General features: G+C 47.1%; 1 protein-coding gene across 2 annotated transcripts in view; it reads right to left on the bottom strand.

Moving 5' to 3' along the window:
* LOC121557777 (sodium/potassium-transporting ATPase subunit beta-2) overlaps positions 1-15,309 on the bottom strand; it is a 48,836-nt gene extending 33,527 nt beyond the window's left edge. The window contains exon 1 of one of the 2 annotated variants that reach the window (XM_045214493.1): positions 14,922-15,309. In XM_045214493.1, coding sequence (XP_045070428.1) covers positions 14,922-15,024 — 103 coding nt within the window. In that variant the 5' untranslated portion in view covers positions 15,025-15,309. The remainder of the gene's footprint in view (positions 1-14,921) is intronic. The other variant, XM_041871250.2, reaches the window with a different exon arrangement.
* Between the last annotated feature and the right edge of the window lie 708 nt (positions 15,310-16,017).

The following is a 16,017-nucleotide window of genomic DNA, read 5'->3' as shown; positions in this document are numbered from 1 at the left end:
CACACACACCATCACATACACACCATCACACACATACACACACAACATCACACACACACCATCACACACACACCATCACACACACACCATCACACACACTGTATGTTATATATGTTAGGTTATATATGTTATATGTTAGGTTATATATGTTAGGTTATATATGTTATATATGTTAGGTTATATATGTTATATGTTAGGTTATATATGTTAGGTTATATATGTTATATATGTTAGGTTATATATGTTAGGTTATATATGTTAGGTTATATATGTTATATGTTAGGTTATATATGTTAGGTTATATATGTTATATATGTTAGGTTATATATGTTATATGTTAGGTTATATATGTTAGGTTATATATGTTATATATGTTAGGTTATATATGTTAGGTTATATATGTTATATGTTAGGTTATATATGTTAGGTTATATATGTTATATATGTTAGGTTATATATGTTAGGTTATATATGTTAGGTTATATATGTTATGTTATATACAGTGGGGAGAACAAGTATTTGATACACTGCCGATTTTGCAGGTTTTCCTACTTACAAAGCATGTAGAAGTCTGTAATTTTAATCATAGGTACACTTCAACTGTGAGAGACGGAATCTAAAACAAAAATCCAGAAAATCACATTGTATGACTTTTAAGTAATGAATTTGCATTTTATTGCATGACATAAGTATTTGATCACCTACCAACCAGTAAGAATTCCGGCTCTCACAGACCTGTTAGTTTTTCTTTAAGAAGCCCTCCTGTTCTCCACTCATTACCTATATTAACTGCACCTGTTTGAACTCGTTACCTGTATAAAAGACACCTGTCCACACACTCAATCAAAACAGACTCCAACCTCTCCACAATGGCCAAGACCAGAGAGCTGTGTAAGGACATCAGGGATAAAATTGTAGACCTGCACAAGCATGGGATGGGCTACAGGACAATAGGCAAGCAGCTTGGTGAGAAGGCAACAACTGTTGGCGCAATTATTAGAAAATGGAAGAAGTACAAGATGACAGTCAATCACCCTCGGTCTGGGCCTCCATGCAAGATCTCACCTCGTGGGGCATCAATGGGCTTCTCCTCCATACAGCTAGACTGACCATAACAGCTGAAACAGAGCAGTACCTTCTCCTCCATACAGATAGACTGACCATAACAGCTGAAACAGAGCAGTACCTTCTCCATACAGCTAGACTGACCATAACAGCTGAAACAGAGCAGTACCTTCTCCTCCATACAGCTAGACTGACCATAACAGCTGAAACAGAGCAGTACCTTCTCCTCCATACAGCTAGACTGACCATAACAGCTGAAACAGAGCAGTACCTTCTCCATACAGCTAGACTGACCATAACAGCTGAAACAGAGCAGTACCTTCTCCTCCATACAGCTAGACTGACCATAACAGCTGAAACAGAGCAGTACCTTCTCCTCCATACAGCTAGACTGACCATAACAGCTGAAACAGAGCAGTACCTTCTCCTCCATACAGCTAGACTGACCATAACAGCTGAAACAGGGCAGTCAGTACCTTCTCCAAACAGATAGACTGAACATAACAGCTGAAACAGGGCAGTACCTTCTCCAAACAGATAGACTGACCATAACAGCTGAAACAGGGCAGTACCTTCTCCAAACAGATAGACTGACCATAACAGCTGAAACAGGGCAGTACCTTCTCCAAACAGATAGACTGACCATAACAGCTGAAACAGGGCAGTACCTTCTCCAAACAGATAGACTGACCATAACAGCTGAAACAGGGGCAGTACCTTCTCCAAACAGATAGACTGACCATAACAGCTGAAACAGGGCAGTACCTTCTCCAAACAGATAGACTGAACATAACAGCTGAAACAGGGCAGTACCTTCTCCAAACAGATAGACTGACCATAACAGCTGAAACAGGGCAGTACCTTCTCCAAACAGATAGACTGAACATAACAGCTGAAACAGGGCAGTACCTTCTCCAAACAGATAGACTGAACATAACAGCTGAAACAGAGCAGTACCTTCTCCAAACAGATAGACTGACCATAACAGCTGAAACAGGGCAGTACCTTCTCCAAACAGATAGACTGACCATAACAGCTGAAACAGGGCAGTACCTTCTCCAAACAGATAGACTGACCATAACAGCTGAAACAGGGCAGTACCTTCTCCAAACAGATAGACTGAACATAACAGCTGAAACAGGGCAGTACCTTCTCCAAACAGATAGACTGACCATAACAGCTGGAAAATGACCTTGGTTTTAGGCAGGCCTGTGATCTATAGGCCACCTACTCCCTCCCTCTGTTTCTCTCTCTCTCCCTCCCTCTGTTTCTCTCCCTCCCTCTCCCTCTGTTTCTCTCCCTCTCCCTCTGTTTCTCTCCCTCTCCCTCCCTCTGTTTCTCTCTCTCTCCCTCCCTCTGTTTCTCTCTCTCTCCCTCCCTCTGTTTCTCTCTCTCTCCCTCCCTCTGTTTCTCTCTCTCTCTCCCTCCCTCTGTTTCTCTCTCTCTCCCTCCCTCTGTTTCTCTCCCTCTCCCTCCCTCTGTTTCTCTCGCTCCCTCCCTCTGTTTCTCTCTCTCCCTCTCTCTCTGTTTCTCTCCCTCTCCCTCCCTCTGTTTCTCTCTCTCTCCCTCCCTCTGTTTCTCTCTCTCTCCCTCCCTCTGTTTCTCTCTCTCTCTCCCTCCCTCTGTTTCTCTCTCTCTCTCCTCCCTCTGTTTCTCTCCCTCTCCCTCCCTCTGTTTCTCTCGCTCCCTCCCTCTGTTTCTCTCTCTCCCTCTCTCTCTGTTTCTCTTTCTCTCCCTCCCTCTGTTTCTCTCTCTCTCTCCCTCCCTCTGTTTCTCTCTCTCTCCCTCCCTCTGTTTCTCTCCCTCTCCCTCCCTCTGTTTCTCTCGCTCCCTCCCTCTGTTTCTCTCTCTCCCTCTCCCTCTGTTTCTCTCTCTCTCCCTCCCTCTGTTTCTCTCCCTCTCCCTCCCTCTGTTTCTCTCGCTCCCTCCCTCTGTTTCTCTCCCTCTCCCTCCCTCTGTTTCTCTCCCTCCCTCTGTTTCTCTCCCTCTCCCTCCCTCTGTTTCTCTCGCTCCCTCCCTCTGTTTCTCTCCCTCCCTCTGTTTCTCTCCCTCTCCCTCCCTCTGTTTCTCTCCCTCCCTCTGTTTCTCTCCCTCCCTCTGTTTCTCTCCCTCTCCCTCCCTCTGTTTCTCTCCCTCCCTCTGTTTCTCTCCCTCTCCCTCTGTTTCTCTCCCTCTCCCTCCCTCTGTTTCTCTCCCTCCCTCTGTTTCTCTCCCTCTCCCTCCCTCTGTTTCTCTCCCTCCCTCTGTTTCTCTCCCTCTCCCTCCCTCTGTTTCTCTCCCTCCCTCTGTTTCTCTCTCTCTCCCTCCCTCTGTTTCTCTCCCTCTCCCTCCCTCTGTTTCTCTCCCTCCCTCTGTTTCTCTCTCTCTCCCTCCCTCTGTTTCTCTCCCTCTCCCTCCCTCTGTTTCTCTCTCTCTCCCTCCCTCTGTTTCTCTCTCTCTCCCTCCCTCTGTTTCTCTCTCTCTCCCTCCCTCTGTTTCTCTCCCTCTCCCTCCCTCTGTTTCTCTCTCTCTCCCTCCCTCTGTTTCTCTCTCTCTCCCTCCCTCTGTTTCTCTCCCTCTCCCTCCCTCTGTTTCTCTCCTTCTCCCTCCCTATGTTTCTCTCTCTCCCTCTGTTTCTCTCTCTCTCCCTCCCTCTGTTTATCTCCCTCCCTCTGTTTCTCTCCCTCTCCCTCCCTCTGTTTCTCTCCCTCCCTCTGTTTCTCTCTCTCTCCCTCCCTCTGTTTCTCTCCCTCCCTCTGTTTCTCTCCCTCTCCCTCCCTCTGTTTCTCTCTCTCTCCCTCCCTCTGTTTCTCTCCCTCCCTCTGTTTCTCTCCCTCTCCCTCCCTCTGTTTCTCTCTCTCTCCCTCCCTCTGTTTATCTCCCTCCCTCTGTTTCTCTCCCTCTCCCTCCCTCTGTTTCTCTCCCTCCCTCTGTTTCTCTCTCTCTCCCTCCCTCTGTTTCTCTCCCTCCCTCTGTTTCTCTCTCTCTCCCTCCCTCTGTTTCTCTCCCTCTCCCTCCCTCTGTTTCTCTCCCTCCCTCTGTTTCTCTCTCTCTCCCTCCCTCTGTTTCTCTCCCTCTCCCTCCCTCTGTTTCTCTCTCTCTCCCTCCCTCTGTTTCTCTCTCTCTCCCTCCCTCTGTTTCTCTCCCTCTCCCTCCCTCTGTTTCTCTCCCTCCCTCTGTTTCTCTCCCTCTCCCTCCCTCTGTTTCTCTCCCTCTCCCTCCCTCTGTTTCTCTCCCTCCCTCTGTTTCTCTCCCTCTTCCTCCCTCTGTTTCTCTCCCTCCCTCTGTTTCTCTCCTCTCTCTGTAACCTACATACTGCTGTCCTCTCCTCTCCTCTCTCTGTAACCCACATACTGCTGTCCTCGCCTCTCTCTGTAACCTACATACTGCTGTCCTCTCCTCTCCTCTCTCTGTAACCTACATACTGCTGTCCTCTCCTCTCCTCTCTCTGTAACCTACATACTGCTGTCCTCTCTTCTCCTCTCTCTGTAACCTACATACTGCTGTCCTCTCCTCTCTCTGTAACCTACATACTGCTGTCCTCTCCTCTCTCTGTAACCTACATACTGCTGTCCTCTCCTCTCCTCTCTCTGTAACCTACATACTGCTGTCCTCTCCTCTCTCTGTAACCTACATACTGCTGTCCTCTCCTCTCCCCTCTCTGTAACCTACATACTGCTGTCCTCTCCTCTCCTCTCTCTGTAACCTACATACTGCTGTCCTCTCCTCTCCTCTCTCTGTAACCTACATACTGCTGTCCTCTCCTCTCTCTGTAACCTACATACTGCTGTCCTCTCCTCTCCTCTCTCTGTAACCTACATACTGCTGTCCTCTCCTCTCCCCTCTCTGTAACCTACATACTGCTGTCCTCTCCTCTCCTCTCTCTGTAACCTACATACTGCTGTCCTCTCCTCTCTCTGTAACCTACATACTGCTGTCCTCTCCTCTCTCTGTAACCCACATACTGCTGTCCTCTCCTCTCCTCTCTCTGTAACCTACATACTGCTGTCCTCTCCTCTCTCTGTAACCTACATACTGCTGTCCTCTCCTCTCCTCTCTCTGTAACCTACATACTGCTGTCCTCTCCTCTCCTCTCTCTGTAACCTACATACTGCTGTCCTCTCCTCTCTCTGTAACCTACATACTGCTGTCCTCTCCTCTCCTCTCCTCTCTCTGTAACCTACATACTGCTGTCCTCTCCTCTCTCTGTAACCTACATACTGCTGTCCTCTCCTCTCCTCTCTCTGTAACCTACATACTGCTGTCCTCTCCTCTCCTCTCTCTGTAACCTACATACTGCTGTACTCTCCTCTCCTCTCTCTCTGTAACCTACATACTGCTGTCCTCTCCTCTCCTCTCTCTGTAACCTACATACTGCTGTCCTGTCCTCTCCTCTCTCTGTAACCTACATACTGCTGTCCTCTCCTCTCTCTGTAACCTACATACTGCTGTTCTCTCCTCTCCTCTCTCTGTAACCTACATACTGCTGTCCTCTCCTCTCTCTGTAACCTACATACTGCTGTCCTCTCCTCTCCTCTTCTCTCTCTGTAACCTACATACTGCTGTCCTCTCCTCTCCTCTCCTCTCTCTGTAACCTACATACTGCTGTCCTCTCCTCTCCCCTCTCTGTAACCCACATACTGCTGTCCTCTCCTCTCCTCTCTCTGTAACCTACATACTGCTGTCCTCTCCTCTCCTCTCTCTGTAACCTACATACTGCTGTCCTCTCCTCTCCTCTCTCTGTAACCTACATACTGCTGTCCTCTCCTCTCTCTGTAACCTACATACTGCTGTCCTCTCCTCTCTCTGTAACCTACATACTGCTGTCCTCTCCTCTCTCTGTAACCTACATACTGCTGTCCTCTCCTCTCTCTGTAACCTACATACTGCTGTCCTCTCCTCTCCTCTCTCTGTAACCTACATACTGCTGTCCTCTCCTCTCCCTCTCTCTGTAACCTACATACTGCTGTCCTCTCCTCTCCTCTCTCTGTAACCTACATACTGCTGTCCTCTCCTCTCTCTGTAACCTACATACTGCTGTCCTCTCCTCTCTCTCTAACCTACATACTGCTGTCCTCTCCTCTCTCTGTAACCTACATACTGCTGTCCTCTCCTCTCCTCTCCTCTCCTCTCTCTGTAACCTACATACTGCTGTCCTCTCCTCTCCTCTCCTCTCTCTGTAACCTACATACTGCTGTCCTCTCCTCTCCCCTCTCTGTAACCCACATACTGCTGTCCTCTCCTCTCCTCTCTCTGTAACCTACATACTGCTGTCCTCTCCTCTCCTCTCTCTGTAACCTACATACTGCTGTCCTCTCCTCTCCTCTCTCTGTAACCTACATACTGCTGTCCTCTCCTCTCCTCTCTCTGTAACCTACATACTGCTGTCCTCTCCTCTCTCTGTAACCTACATACTGCTGTCCTCTCCTCTCTCTGTAACCTACATACTGCTGTCCTCTCCTCTCCTCTCCTCTCCTCTCTCTGTAACCTACATACTGCTGTCCTCTCCTCTCCTCTCCCCTCTCTGTAACCTACATACTGCTGTCCTCTCCTCTCCTCTCCTCTCCTCTCTCTGTAACCTACATACTGCTGTCCTCTCCTCTCTCTGTAACCTACATACTGCTGTCCTCTCCTCTCTCTGTAACCTACATACTGCTGTCCTCTCCTCTCTCTGTAACCTACATACTGCTGTCCTCTCCTCTCTCTGTAACCTACATACTGCTGTCCTCTCCTCTCCTCTCTCTGTAACCTACATACTGCTGTCCTCTCCTCTCCTCTCTCTGTAACCTACATACTGCTGTCCTCTCCTCTCTCTGTAACCTACATACTGCTGTCCTCTCCTCTCCTCTCCTCTCTCTGTAACCTACATACTGCTGTCCTCTCCTCTCTCTGTAACCTACATACTGCTGTCCTCTCCTCTCCTCTCTCTGTAACCTACATACTGCTGTCCTCTCCTCTCCTCTCTCTGTAACCTACATACTGCTGTCCTCTCCTCTCCTCTCTCTCTGTAACCTACATACTGCTGTCCTCTCCTCTCCTCTCTCTGTAACCTACATACTGCTGTCCTGTCCTCTCCTCTCTCTGTAACCTACATACTGCTGTCCTCTCCTCTCTCTGTAACCTACATACTGCTGTTCTCTCCTCTCCTCTCTCTGTAACCTACATACTGCTGTCCTCTCCTCTCTCTGTAACCTACATACTGCTGTCCTCTCCTCTCCTCTTCTCTCTCTGTAACCTACATACTGCTGTCCTCTCCTCTCCTCTCCTCTCTCTGTAACCTACATACTGCTGTCCTCTCCTCTCCTCTCTCTGTAACCTACATACTGCTGTCCTCTCCTCTCCTCTCTCTGTAACCTACATACTGCTGTCCTCTCCTCTCCTCTCCTCTCTCTGTAACCTACATACTGCTGTCCTCTCCTCTCTCTGTAACCTACATACTGCTGTCCTCTCCTCTCCTCTCTCTGTAACCTACATACTGCTGTCCTCTCCTCTCCCCTCTCTGTAACCCACATACTGCTGTCCTCTCCTCTCCTCTCTCTGTAACCTACATACTGCTGTCCTCTCCTCTCCTCTCTCTGTAACCTACATACTGCTGTCCTCTCCTCTCCTCTCTCTGTAACCTACATACTGCTGTCCTCTCCTCTCTCTGTAACCTACATACTGCTGTCCTCTCCTCTCTCTGTAACCTACATACTGCTGTCCTCTCCTCTCTCTGTAACCTACATACTGCTGTCCTCTCCTCTCTCTGTAACCTACATACTGCTGTCCTCTCCTCTCTCTGTAACCTACATACTGCTGTCCTCTCCTCTCTCTCTCTGTAACCTACATACTGCTGTCCTCTCCTCTCCTCTCTCTGTAACCTACATACTGCTGTCCTCTCCTCTCCTCTCCTCTCTCTGTAACCTACATACTGCTGTCCTCTCCTCTCTCTGTAACCTACATACTGCTGTCCTCTCCTCTCTCTGTAACCTACATACTGCTGTCCTCTCCTCTCTCTGTAACCTACATACTGCTGTCCTCTCCTCTCCTCTCTCTGTAACCTACATACTGCTGTCCTCTCCTCTCCTCTCTCTGTAACCTACATACTGCTGTCCTCTCCTCTCCTCTCTCTGTAACCTACATACTGCTGTCCTCTCCTCTCTCTGTAACCTACATACTGCTGTCCTCTCCTCTCTCTCTAACCTACATACTGCTGTCCTCTCCTCTCTCTGTAACCTACATACTGCTGTCCTCTCCTCTCCCCTCTCTGTAACCCACATACTGCTGTCCTCTCCTCTCCTCTCTCTGTAACCTACATACTGCTGTCCTCTCCTCTCCTCTCCTCTCTCTGTAACCTACATACTGCTGTCCTCTCCTCTCTCTGTAACCTACATACTGCTGTCCTCTCCTCTCCCCTCTCTGTAACCCACATACTGCTGTCCTCTCCTCTCCTCTCTCTGTAACCTACATACTGCTGTCCTCTCCTCTCTCTGTAACCTACATACTGCTGTCCTCTCCTCTCTCTCTAACCTACATACTGCTGTCCTCTCCTCTCTCTGTAACCTACATACTGCTGTCCTCTCCTCTCCTCTCTCTGTAACCTACATACTGCTGTCCTCTCCTCTCTCTGTAACCTACATACTGCTGTCCTCTCCTCTCCTCTCTCTGTAACCTACATACTGCTGTCCTCTCCTCTCTCTGTAACCTACATACTGCTGTCCTCTCCTCTCCTCTCTCTGTAACCTACATACTGCTGTCCTCTCCTCTCCTCTCTCTGTAACCTACATACTGCTGTCCTCTCCTCTCCTCTCCTCTCTCTGTAACCTACATACTGCTGTCCTCTCCTCTCCTCTCTCTGTAACCTACATACTGCTGTCCTCTCCTCTCCTCTCTCTGTAACCTACATACTGCTGTCCTCTCCTCTCTCTGTAACCTACATACTGCTGTCCTCTCCTCTCCCCTCTCTGTAACCTACATACTGCTGTCCTCTCCTCTCTCTGTAACCTACATACTGCTGTCCTCTCCTCTCTCTGTAACCTACATACTGCTGTCCTCTCCTCTCCCCTCTCTGTAACCTACATACTGCTGTCCTCTCCTCTCTCTGTAACCTACATACTGCTGTCCTCTCCTCTCCTCTCTCTGTAACCTACATACTGCTGTCCTCTCCTCTCTCTGTAACCTACATACTGCTGTCCTCTCCTCTCTCTGTAACCTACATACTGCTGTCCTCTCCTCTCCCCTCTCTGTAACCTACATACTGCTGTCCTCTCCTCTCCCCTCTCTGTAACCTACATACTGCTGTCCTCTCCTCTCCTCTCCTCTCCTCTCCTCTCCTCTCCTCTCCTCTCCTCTCCTCTCCTCTCCTCTCCTCTCCTCTCTCTAACCTACATACTGCTGTATGAATGGTGATGTGGAGGAGGGGCTATAATCTCTTTCTGTCTCCTGTCTCATACACACACACACACACACACACACACACACACACACACACACACACACACACACACACACAGGAGAGGAGCACAATTCAAAAACCAACAATAAGTGTGTATGTTTGTAAAGGCATCAGCTGAACTCGGCTAGCCAAACCCAACCAGTGTGCTCGATACTACCTTCGCTTGAAAAAAGTGGTAATAGTACTGTTTGTCCATTTTGAGACGCCGTAGCTAATATACACTTCTTCCGAATAGTCAGAATTTATTTAAGACTCAAGAAATCTGTCATTCATTTTGACGTTTTTGCAGAGGAGATCTAACTAAGATGTTTGGTACAGTATTTCTCAATGAAAGAATGTGCATAAAAACGAGTTGAATGACAACAAAGACTTTACTGAAGAATCTCTACTGTTGACCAATCACAGAAGAAGGGGCGTAGAGTTTGGCTACTGACTTCGGCTTGCCTAAAGAAACAGAACAGCGGGAAAAAACATTACCGAAGTCCAAAACGAACAGAAACGTCACAAAATGTTGTCATAATATATGCACAAACTCTTCCGAACTGTTTCGGCTGGGAAGCATGTGGACGCCTAAAGTGGAGGGTTTTTGACTCTCTCTCTCTCTCAATTCAATTCAATTTAAGGGCTTTATTGGCATGGGAAACATATGTTAACATTGCCAAAGCAAGTGAAATAGATAATAAAAAATGAACAGTCAACATTACACTCACAAAAGTTCCAAAAGAATAAAGACATTTCAAATGTCATATTATGTCTATATACAGTGTTGTAACAATGTGAAAATAGTTAAAGTACAAATTGGAAAATAAATAAACATAAATATGGGTTGTATTTACAATGGTGTTTGTTCTTCACTGGTTGCCCTTTTCTTGTGGCAACAGGTCACAAATCTTGCAGCTGTGATGGCACACTGTGGTTTTTCACCCAGTAGATAAGGGAGTTTATCAAAATTGGGTTTGTTTTCGAATTCTTTGTGGATCTGTGTAATCTGAGGAAAATATGTGTCTCTAAAATGGTCATACATTTGGCAGGAGGTTAGGAAATGCAGCTCAGTTTCCACCTCATTTTGTGGGCAGTGTGCACATAGCCTGTCTTCTCTTGAGAGCCAGGTCTGCCTACGGCGGCCTTTCTCAATAGCAAGGCTATGCTCACTGAGTCTGTACATAGTCAAAGCTTTCCTTAATATTGGGTCAGTCACAGTGGTCAGGTATTCTGCCACTGTGTACTCTCTGTTTAGGGCCAAATAGCATTCTAGTTTGCTCTGTTTTTTTGTTAATTCTTTCCAATGTGTCAAGTAATTCTCTTTTTGTTTTCTCATGATTTGGTTGGGTCTAATTGTGTTGTTGTTGTTGTTGTTGTTGTTGTTGTTGTTGTTGTTGTTGTCCTGGGGCTCTGTGAGGTCGGTTTGTGTTTGTGAACAGAGCCCCAGGACCAGCTTACTTAGGGGACTCTTCTCCAAGTTCATCTCTCTGTAGGTGATGACTTTGTTATGGAAGGTTTGGGAATCGCTTCCTTTTAGGTGGTTGTAGAATTTAACGGCTCTTTTCTGGATTTTGATAATTAGCGGGTATTGGCCTAATTCTGCTCTGCATGTATTATTTGGTGTTTCATGTTGTATACGGGGGATATTTTTGCAGAATTTTGCATGCAGAGTCTCAATTTGGTGTTTGTCCATTTTTGTGAATTATTGGTTAGTGAGTGGACCCTAGACCTCAAAACCATAAAGGGCAATGGGTTCTATAACTGATTGAAGTATTTTTTTGCCAGATTCTCTCTCTCTCTCTCTCTCTCTCTCTCTCTCTCTCTCTCTCTCTCTCTCTCTCTCTCTCTCTCTCTCTCTCTCTTTCTTGTGGGAGTCTATTATGAGTCATCTGAGCCTTAGGCTTGTGTGTATGTTTGTTTTTGTGTGTATGTTAGTGTTTGTGTGTATGTGTGTGTGTGTTTGCATGTTGTGTGTGACTGTCTAGCTTGTCCCCTCAATCCTGAAGGGAAGAACATTCAACATCATGGCGGCAACCTCTCATCTCCTCTCATCTCCTCTCCTCTCCTCTCCTCTCCTCCCATCGTTCTCTCCTCTCTCTCTCATCTCCTTCTCACTCATCTCTCCTCTCCCCCTCTCTCTCCTCCTCTTCCGCTCTCTCTATTTCCTCTCTCTCCTCCCATCTCGCTCTTCTCCCTCTCCTCCACTTCCCATCTCTCTCTCCTCCTCTTCCCCTCTCTCTCTCCTCCTCTTCCCCTCTCTCCTCCTCTTCCCCTCTCTCTCTCTCCTCCTCTCTCTCCTCCTCTTCCCCTCTCTCTCTCTCGCTCCTCCTCCTCCCTCTCCTCCTCTCTCCTCCTCTTCCCCTCTCACTCTCTCTCCTCCTCTTCCCCTCTCTCTCTCTCTCCTCCTCTTCCCCTCTCTCTCGCTCCTCATCTCTCTCCTCCTCTTCCCCCTCTCTCTCTCTCCTCCTCCTCCTCTTCCCCTCTCTCTCTCTCTCTCCTCCTCTCTCTCCTCCTCTTCCCCTCTCTCTCTCTCCTCCTCTTCCCCTCTCTCTCTCCTCCTCCTCTCTCTCCTCCTCTTCCCCTCTCTCCTCCTCTTCTGCTCTTCCCCCCTCCTCTCTCTCTCCTCCTCCACACACACACACACACACACACAACACACACAGACACACTACCTCCTGTGTCCAGTACCTCTCCTGAATGCATTCTGATCCTGGATTAATCATTTCAGATGGTTTATTTAGAATGCTGCTTTCTGTTTGCTCTCCTCCCTCCCTCGCTCCCTCCCTCCCTCCCTCCCTCCCGCCCTCCTCTCTAGAATAAAGATTATACATGGATTATACACAGTCATACTGAGGACAACCCTCACGCAAGGTTGTGTGTGTGTGTGTGTGTGTGTGTTTGTGTGGATGTAGAGAACAGAACAGAGTACAGAACAGATACTGGACTGTGTTCCGTGTTCTGTGTTCTGTATTCTATGTTCGATGTTCTATATTCTGAGTTCTGTGTTCTATATTCTGTGTTATATATTCTGAGTTCTGTGTTCTATATTCAGAGTTCTGTGTTCTGTTCTATATTCTGAGTTCTGTGTTTTATATTCTGAGTTCTGTGTTCTGTTCTATATTCTGAGTTCTGTGTTCTATATTCTGAGTTCTGTGTTCTATATTCTGAGTTCTATGTTCTATTTTCTGTCTTCTATGTTCTATATTAAGTATTCAATGTTCTATGCTGTGTTCTATGTTCTGTGTTGTATGTTTTGTGTTATATGTTGTGTGTTCTATGTTCTATATTATGTGTTCTATGTTCTGTGCTGAGTTCTATGTTGTATGTTCTGTGTTGTATGTTCTGTGTTGTATGTTCTGTGTTCTGTCCAGCAGCAGACGCTCAGCAGCCAGATTAAACAGACGAATCAAATTCTACTTGTGCCTTAATCCAGATTAGACTAGTCATCACATACCCTCTCTCTCGTTCTCTCTCGCTCTCCTCTCTCTCTCTCTCTCTCCTCTCTGTAACCTTCCTCTAATATAGATTGGGCATAATGACAACATCCTCATCATGCTAGATCACCGCAGATCAACCTGTGTGTGTGTGTGTGTTTTCCATCTGTGAGTGTGTGAGGACTGACACACACCTACGGCTGTTAAGGTGACCGTAATATCGCCACACCGGCGGTTACGAGTCATGAAGACAGTCAAATTCCACGTGACCGGTTATTCACGGTAATTAGGCTTCTCCAAGCTCTGATGCTGCTGATGGTCATTAGTAGCCTACCAAACTTGCTAACTGCCTGGTACTCAGCACTCTATTGTCCCTCTAATCACTCTGACATCAGTGCAAATGTAATCGGAAATCTAATCAAACGCTTCATGAGAGCCCATGAGCTCATGTTGCCCAGCATTTCTATAGGCTATGCAATTGCTTGAGAAAACAGAGTTTTGATGGCCTCTATTAAAAAGAGGAGGACATTTGCACTTATAGCCTACTGCGTGAGCGCATTGCTGCCCTTATAATGTGAAGAAATAGCCTAATAGTTTATCAACATTTTAAGCTATAAGTTCTGATCTGTTGCATCAGCCTCATTGCTTTTAAATGTTTGTTTGATGCTAGTGGTTGTATTAATTTGGGATCTATCGCATCCCACAACTGTCCCAGACTATGTTTGGAATATTTATTTCTCATACAGAAGGACAAGTTGACCAATAGAATCCGTCAACTTTTGTACAATGGGGGATAGTAGATTGACAAAGGCTGGTGATTCGCTGTTCGTTACTCATCTTGTTGGCTGAGGAAAATAATATAAAATAATGCCACGGAATTCTAAGCAGATCTTGTCTAAATGAACTAGTGTCGCCCACAGCCATATGGCCAGATCAGGACCTAACATCAGGACAACTCAGAGGATGCTATTCTGTTCTTCTGAAATAGACTACATTTTCTTCATATCATGTTTCTTTAGACCTGTCCAAAATAATTAATGGATTTATTGTGAAGGTGTAGGCTATATTAAATAGATGTATTATACTTTTTTAAATGTAGATGTTCCAAAGGTCAGCATCAGGGGCTTGTAGGCTATGCGTGGAAGACAGGAGATGCTAAATGTTTATGTTCATTAACGGTCAATTACCATGAGACCTGCAGTTATTTGCTTGACAATCACCCGCTGACAAAAGCCCTTCGACACACACACCTCACATCATATAATGTCAGCCTACTGGACTGAAAGGGGAGAGAGAGAGAGAGAGAGAGAGAGAGAGAGAGAGAGAGAGAGAGAGAGAGAGAGAGAGAGAGAGAGAGAGAGAGAGAGAGAGAGAGAGAGAGAGAGAGAGAGAGAGAGAGAGAGAGAGAGAGAGAGAGAGAGAGAGAGAGAGAGAGAGAGGTAGAGAGAGAGAGAGAGAGGTAGAGAGAGACAGAGAGAGAGAGAGAGACAGAGAGAGAGAGAGAGACAGCGAGAGAGAGACAGAGAGAGAGAGAGAGATAGATAGACAGACAGACAGACAGAGAGAGAGAGACAGACAGACAGACAGAGAGAGAGAGAGAGAGAGAGAGAGAGAGAGAGAGAGAGAGAGAGAGAGTGGTAGAGAGAGAGAGAGAGAGAGAGTGGTAGAGAGAGAGAGAGAGAGAGAGAGAGAGAGAGAGAGAGAGAGAGAGAGAGAGAGAGAGAGAGAGAGAGAGAGAGAGAGAGAGAGAGAGAGAGAGAGAGAGAGAGAGAGAAGAGAGAGAGAGAGTAGAGAGAGAGAGAGAGAGAGAGAGTAGAGAGAGAGAGAGTGGTAGAGAGAGAGAGAGAGAGAGAGTGGTAGAGAGAGAGAGAGAGAGAGAGAGAGAGAGAGAGAGAGAGAGAGAGAGAGAGAGAGAGAGAGAGAGAGAGAGAGAGAGAGAGAGAGAGAGAGAGGAGAGAGAGAGAGAGAGAGAGAGAGAGAGAGAGAGAGAGAGAGAGAGAGAGAGAGAGAGGGAGAGAGAGACTGACCCCAGCTGCTCGCGGTCCGGCCCAGGAACTCGTGCGTCCGGGGGTTCCAGAAGTAGGGCTCCTTGGCTCCGGTGTCCACGCGCTCATCTTCCTTGTTGTTCATGGTGCACGGTGCGTTTCGTTCGGCTGTTTGTCCTCTGTGTCAACTAAAGATGAGGATTCGGCTGTCTGGCGCTGTAAAATGAGATGTCCCGATAATAACCGGTATCCGTCTGTCTAGTCCGGTAAAAGGCGCAAGGTGTTTCAATATAAATTATAGGCTTTTCAATCCACCGGTGATGACGACAGGTTCTATAGTCTAGCGATAGAAGACTAATCTACAGACACAGACGACGGCGACGCGCGACTGACTGTTCTGTATTACTGCGGCGCGAGGATACTGCGGTAAAACGGGCTCGAGCTTGGATACGTCATAATCTGCCACTGCTCTCCACCGTCTTCTTCTTCTTCAGTGGGGTTTGTGGCGGACTACAACCCCAAAAGGTGTATTGCCGCCACCAACTGGATGGGTTGAAACCAAAACAAGGTAAAAAGAAAACCCATACATAATAGGGAAACTAACTTAATCCACCCATATCAAAATAGTACATTGACAAAACAAAACTCCCTCTTCTTCCTTCTTCCAGTTCTCCATATCTCCCTTCTCCGGCTCTAGGGCCTGAGGGGGTGGGACGGCTTGTGACAATACTCCATGTAACTCCTTCGCCGAGAAATCTTTCAGCCCCAGGAACCACTCAACCGCATCCACAATGATTTCTATCTTCCTGGACTCATCTTGTTGGCTGACGAAAAGTAAATTTGGACAGTTCATCTAACATCTTCAATATGCACCTCGGAATTCAATAAGAAGGACATGCAGTGCCATTTATCACCACAGCTATAAAGGCCACAAAGTCCACCTTCTTAACCTTTAAAATGTCAGGATCCTGCTGGTGAAAGGCAACCCCTGCAGCCTGCAGTGAAGGCCTATCCACCACCATGGACTCTTCAGGAGCACCATTCAAACCCTCAACCCTTTTAACAGCTGCTACATATGAAATGCTCTGGACAGCCCTGCCTTTGGCCACCTCATTCTCTTTCACCCTTGTCGGGCATT

The sequence above is a fragment of the Coregonus clupeaformis genome, unplaced genomic scaffold, assembly GCF_020615455.1.
Source record: "Coregonus clupeaformis isolate EN_2021a unplaced genomic scaffold, ASM2061545v1 scaf0269, whole genome shotgun sequence".
Lineage (NCBI taxonomy): Eukaryota > Metazoa > Chordata > Actinopteri > Salmoniformes > Salmonidae > Coregonus > Coregonus clupeaformis.
This window is presented reverse-complemented; position numbering and strand designations above follow the sequence as displayed.